The 6,303-nt window shown below is 45.7% G+C and overlaps 1 protein-coding gene across 1 annotated transcript; it reads right to left on the bottom strand.

The window, feature by feature from the left end:
- Nucleotides 1–1,262: 1,262 nt before the first annotated feature.
- Nucleotides 1,263–5,605, bottom strand: LOC123116528 (uncharacterized). The gene is made up of 6 exons (XM_044537478.1): nucleotides 5,312–5,605; nucleotides 4,791–4,967; nucleotides 4,339–4,464; nucleotides 3,876–4,055; nucleotides 3,384–3,548; nucleotides 1,263–1,910 (listed from the first exon to the last, which is right to left on the bottom strand). The coding sequence occupies exons 1-6, from the start codon at nucleotides 5,537–5,539 to the stop codon at nucleotides 1,557–1,559; spliced, it is 1,230 nt and encodes a 409-aa protein (XP_044393413.1). The 5' UTR covers nucleotides 5,540–5,605; the 3' UTR covers nucleotides 1,263–1,556.
- Between the last annotated feature and the right edge of the window lie 698 nt (nucleotides 5,606–6,303).

Genomic DNA, 6,303 nt, shown 5'->3' with positions numbered 1-6,303 from the left:
TGCAAGCTACTTGGCGGCGTAGTAGTACGGAGGCTTGTAAGGCTCCGGCCACAGCATCGTATGTACTGTGGGCGTGCCCGTCTGGCGGCGTCCGCCACGGCCTCGCTGATCGCCCCGTCTGCCACGCCCACCACGCCCATCGCCACCACCAAGCCCACCGGCGGACAGACGCTTCTTCGGCTTCTCCTCCTTTGCGGCCTTCGCTTTGACACGGCGATTTTGCCGCGTCTCCGAGCTGATCTTCCGGGCGAGCGTGGTGTTCGGATCCTCCGGCACCTCCGCCGGCTTCTTCGACGGTTCCATGCGTCAAAGGCGGAGTGAAGGAGGGCTGGGAGAAAAGAGTGGGAATTGGGCGGAGAGCGGCGAGGAGTGGAAGGAGAGAGTGGGGGGTTTTGGCGCGGAAACTGTGCGGTATGCTACAAAAGTGCGGGCTTGGCCTTCCTTTTGGGTCAGCCAGGGGGGCGAAGAGCGACGTTTCGCGTGTCCGGACTCCTGTAAACCTCCCCCACTTTCATCTCCAGTTTGTGAGAGAAATCGCGTCTGGACCACTCCGTGGAGCGATACAGAATTGCGTTGGATGGCTTCCGTAGTCCGAACGGTTGAGGAAAGTTTGCGGGTCGGCGTCGGAGATGACCTAAGGGCGCAAATAGGATTTGGAGGGGTTATTGTAGCGAACCGTCCAAGGATGGCTCCTAGATCTGACGTCAGATCGCTATTGCCGTTCAAGAAAATTCGTTCCTAATGGATCTAAACATCAGGTGGAGATGTTTGGAACTCACAAGATTTACGCAAGCCAAACTAATGAAGGCTCCTGTAAGGCATCTGCAACCGAACCCTTGATCCACGACACTCATTCTTGTATGCGAAGAACTGATCTGCATTACGTGAAGAAATCGCATGCACAAGACTCAATCGCGAAACCAAAAGAACGGGGCATACAAAACGAGCTGGAAAAAGTTGTGCACCGGTTGGATGCCAAAAATAGTTCTTCCGCGAATGTAATGTTGAAATCTGAATCCATCATACTGTATGATTCTACTCGTCCTTCTGAACAGTGGTACCTGCTTGATACTTGCTGATTTCGATGGTGCATTACATGCAGAGTTCGTCTTGATTCTACTTCACCTGGTCGAGCGTCATGTGCCAACAGGATTTTCAGGCACTCGGAGATTTCATTGCTTGCTTGATGAACATTACATAACTGCATTATTAACAAATGAAGGCTTGCATATGTACCAATAACATGTAAAACGTCTCAGGCAGACACGCAATGCACCTTGAATTTAGCCTCGGCATCAAGTCCTCAACTGAAGAGACAAATGCAACCCGGCAATGCGTAGTTTCGCAAGCATGGTGATGTGAAAGAAAAATCTCACAAGTTACAACACGGATCATACACACATCACAGATCCTGCGTGTATTCACCACAGCCCAGAGGCCACAACATCCCACAGGCACAATGGCGCCGCAACCTCCGTTACAGTATATGTGTTACTCGTATCACACCACCAACCATCTTTACCTGTTGAACGGTTGCTGGTGGTGCCAGGCTCTCTCTATTTGCTTTGAGATGAAGCCCTAGAAAGCGTCTTTGGAGAAACTGGCACAACCAGAGAAGGTTCCAGAAGGGTGGATGTGGAGGCCAGAGATGAGTTAACATGTTTGAGTGTCACTGGAGTTGATGCGCGACCTAGGCCCGGCCCAGTGCGAGCAGACGCAGGAGGCAGTACTTGAGTAGGGTACACCTCAGTGACCTCTTCGATGCCTTCATCCACATATATGACATCCTGCATAGTAAGTTGGTGATACTCTACAATTTCACGTAGGAACCTATTTTCTCGAGCATACACCGAGTTTTCATGTGCAAGCCGCGCCTTCTCAGCTAATAGTGTCTCTAATTGTAGGCGGATCTGCAAAGAAGCAGAAGATATAAATGGTTAACCAGTGTCAGCATGTTAAGCCTGACAATTTTTGGTTCTATTTCACAAAATATATCAATTTTGATGTAGCTCAAGATTTACAAGAGCAAAATATAAGCATTTGGTTAGAGTTACACAACTTATGATTTCCGGCACTTTCATGTTGTTCTTTGATCATTTGTCAAGCCCTAAACCCTGAGAACTAGCCACACAACTGCAGCTCCTGCCTTGCAGAAAAAAGAAAATTGTACGACACATTCAGTTGAGCATAGAATTAATCAGAACTCTGAGGACCATTCCTTAGTCTTGGCATAATTTCCCAATGGTTATCAGCACACGATATTTATTAGCAGAAAAACAAAACCAAATAAAAATATTTAGACCCTGAGACCCAGCCATAGAATTGCAGCAGCTGCATTATAGAAACAATTCCAAGATGACATTGAATTGACCATGAAACTAATGATAACAAGGGAACACTTAAGGATTATACACCTAGTATTGGCATGATCTCCAAATGATTATCAGCAGGGGATTTTACTGGGTAGGTTCCGTAAAGCACAAGTCCACCCTTCACTATTATCATAAGAATACACCCATGGAATGCTTTTTCTGTTTAAATATGTTCAGCATGGAAGAAGAAAATGAAGCGTATAGATATCATAACATGACGCAGGCACAGACAACCTGCAGTCTCAAGCAACCCCTAGATTAGGGTATGAGATGCCCGAGGGGCAGGAGGCGGTTGACAGACAGCTGTTACCAGCGCACCAGGGAAATGAAATAAACAGGACACGGATGGGACTGGCCCATCAGGTCCCAAACCCTCTAGTGAACGGCTGCAGAGCAATGAATGGACGAGGTAATCAACTAATGTTTAGGGCAGTCGATTTGTGTCTATAACATGGACTGATCATTGACATAGCGTACTAGTATTCCAATTTATAGATTTGGACATGAACAAACAATCATTGCCATCACGCAACTGCAATCTGAGTGACTTGTGTAGGCTATTTTGCAACAAATTCAAATACTTCATCTGACGCAAGCACAGTTCTCCCAACTGTTAGCACAAGTTCTCTTACCAATGAGCACAATTCAAAATTCCCAACTAATGAGAGAACAAAATTGTTCTTCATTTTCCACATTAACAAGGTAATTTATTATTTCTTAGGTTACACAGATCACAGCAGACCATATTAATTTGTTATGTTGATGTCAATTCGGTAGTGATTCGTCATCTAGAGCCCACCCTCCATAAAAAATCACAACTGACTATCAGTGTCTAGCAGTAAAAAATGTGGGATAAACTTTTTTAGTACAATATAGACAATAAACTTCTAATAAAACTTAGATGATAGAAGTATCTAATTATTTTTGACATAAATCAGTAATCAAAATCAAAAGGATGGACTACAGTCATAAACATAGTTAGTTTTGTCCATTTATATTAAAAGTACTAACCAGATCATCATCTTCTGGGTTATCACCATTATCTTGATTTTCTCGCAACATTTTATTCTCGTCCTCAAGCTGAGCACAGCGCTCCTTCGCAAAAGCTAAATCTGCCTTCACAGTCTTCAGTTCACGTAATAGCAGCTTTGCTTTTGCTGACATGGCATTTGCAACCTGTAAGAGCAAAAGATGGAGCAATTAATAATTCACTCATGCACGCAAAGTTGGCCAAATCAGATTCAAGTTAACTTAACTGATGCTACTGTACTCAGGTAAAGGAAAATAGCAAATAAAAAAAGTGCATTTCATGGAATATTTATTGCAAAGAATATAATCAGGCATATATCGCTATCCGACAAACAAAGATGCTTATGAAAGCAATCAATCAAAATACATTTAACATTCAGTTACGGTACACTACACAATTGCAGAACTTCCAATTTCTTTTGTAAAATGGAGCATTGAAACAATATGTCTAGTGACACTTATTTGCCACCTTACGTCGCGAGATGCCTTCAACTGAGTTTCGTAATCGAGTGGATTTTGAGGAAAATTTCTGTGAGCAAATTTGTGAGAAGTTTCTCCTTGTGGATTTGATCCAGCTCCTTTCCGCCTTATATTCAGTTTACGCGTCTCCTGAATAATGTCAGCTGTTTTAGTCTCTACAATAGTCCGACCTTCCTGGAAGAAATAACATATATAGCTGAGTTAACAAAAGGAAAATATAAGGATGAAAATATGGTAAAATAATCTAATTAAGCTCTTGTAAAATAATAAATCTGACACTGCTTGCTCTTGTCAGACATATACTGACAGGTTAAAATGGTTCACAGTTTCTAGGTTTCTATACAAAAGCAAAGAGAATTGCCTTTCCACGTTAACTGTGAAAGGTAGCATTGACAGACATAATTTCAGATTAACTTCTGGAAACAAAAAATTAAGAGAATTTTGAACATAAACTTACTTCGAGGGCACTCTTTATTGTGCCTCCAATATAGTTAAGGGAGGAAGCTAATGCCTCGGACCTCTTCTGAGATGGAGGTGTCTCGGATTTCCATGTCTCTGGCGCTGGCTGTTGCAAGTGTTGTCTCTGTTACGTCAGTAAAGATTGTCGATGGGCCACATGAACAGTTCAAAGTGAACTACACAGAATGATGATCACAGTTAATTGCACAAGGTTAAAAGGGAGGATTATACTATACAGACCAACATGCACTAAGTACTAAACATGATGTAAGAACAAAGTACAGATAAGAAAGCTGGCCGTTGCAAGGATTCATCGCAGAAGTCAAAGTTCAGACTGTATTAGTACTACTTATTGAAGGGGTGATCGGTACACATTAAATGGAATAAATTCGCACATTAGAGTTCAGTCAAGTAGCATTACGAAGTACTGTACAAGATAGCAGGTCTCACATGGATAGCTGGTGATGTACCATCTCTTGGCGGCTGCTGTCTCGTCGGAGAATCATATTGCCCCGGCGACCCATCCTCGTCAATAAGTGACTTTGCTTTCCGAGCAAGCGTCCCCCAAAATCCGTACTTGGCCTCGTTCAAGCTCTTCATGGACGTGTACCCATAGCTGGAAGAGTCCTGCGCCCAAGGGGGGTAAACATAAACTCTTCACACACCAAAACAGCGGGTAAAACACTAAGCAATAAGTACAACCCATTTCAAGGAGTCCCAACCAAAGAACAACAACAGTCTATAAGTCAAGCACGAGAGGTTCAACGCCCATCCAGCTCGAATAAAATGGTTAGTCGGTCGGCCCAAGTACGGAGCAATCCGTCGCTAATCACTGTATAATCGGATCCCCGTCACAAATCCCAGGAACCCCTGGACGCGGGAACCGCCGATCGGACCAGATCCGCCAACGCATCCGACGCATCCAGAGACGAAGACGGCAGACGGGTAATTAAGAGGCTGGCGTGGCTTACAGGGGAAGGGGTGGAGACGGAGGGCTCGTGGCTCCTGCGAGCGGCGGCGGCCGCGGAGGCAGCCGAGGAGGAGTAGGCGGAGGAGAGAGAAGAGGCGTCTCGGTGGGCGGCGGAGGCGCGCATGGCCTGCGCGGCGAGGGAGTCCTGCGGCGGGGAGGGAGGGCTAGCGGGCTGCGGGTGGTGGTGGTGGTGCTCGAAGGAGGACTGCGGCTTCCGGCGGTACGCCATCGCGGTCGCGGCGGCGGAACGATGGGTTTCCGACGGGGTCAAGGTGCGCGTTTTATAGTGGCGACGTGATGCATTCGCGGTAGACCGGGACTTCGCCCCGAGCCGCAACAAGTTACCTGGCAGGCAGCCACGGTAAGTAATACGTCTCATTAATAAGATAAAGATTTAGTTACAAGTCACGTAAATATCGACATTATAACATTGAAAAAATAAAATAATCTATATCTGTACTTCTATATCTATACTACTATTAAATAATCGAACTAATTCTTTCTTAAGACCACGCAACAGATGTACCCAGATTAATTAGCACCGCTAGATTAAGCCCACTGGATAAAATCTAATGGCTATGATTAATTTAATCCCGAGTCAAATGTGTACTTATCAATTTAGAATGGCTAAACGCACTCCACCGCGGAGTAAAATTCCACGGGCCGGCTCCCGCTAATCCCACCAATCACGCTAATCCCTGCATGCCAATTTCTCTCCTACCAAAACTCCTACCACCAGCGCCCCACAGGAGGCACACACGCCGTCGTACGGAGTCATCACCAACCGCTCCTCCGCTCCTCTCGCTCTCCAATGTCCACGTGATGCCGCCTAGATCGGAGGAATCAGAGGTCACCGCTCCGCCATGTTCCGTTCACGAGCCGAAACAACAAGCACCAATGGCCGCTCCACAGCCGGAGGTCAACAGAGGTGAGCCACACATGCGCCTACCCGTCGAATCTATCTTTCTCACCGCGCCGTTGGGTTTATCTCTC

This window comes from Triticum aestivum, chromosome 1B (genome assembly GCF_018294505.1).
Source record: "Triticum aestivum cultivar Chinese Spring chromosome 1B, IWGSC CS RefSeq v2.1, whole genome shotgun sequence".
Lineage (NCBI taxonomy): Eukaryota > Viridiplantae > Streptophyta > Magnoliopsida > Poales > Poaceae > Triticum > Triticum aestivum.
This window is presented reverse-complemented; position numbering and strand designations above follow the sequence as displayed.

What these genes read in the sequence shown, in the direction of transcription:
- LOC123116528 (XM_044537478.1), bottom strand. Translation starts at nt 5,539, where the DNA reads ATGGCGTACCGCCGGAAGCCGCAGTCCTCCTTCGAGCACCACCACCAC. An exon ending in CCGTCTCCACCCCTTCCCCT is followed by an intron (nt 4,968 to 5,311) that starts GTAAGCCACGCC and finishes CCTTGGGCGCAG; the next exon opens with GACTCTTCCAGCTATGGGTA. An exon ending in ACCCAGAAGATGATGATCTG is followed by an intron (nt 1,911 to 3,383) that starts GTTAGTACTTTT and finishes GCTTCTTTGCAG; the next exon opens with ATCCGCCTACAATTAGAGAC.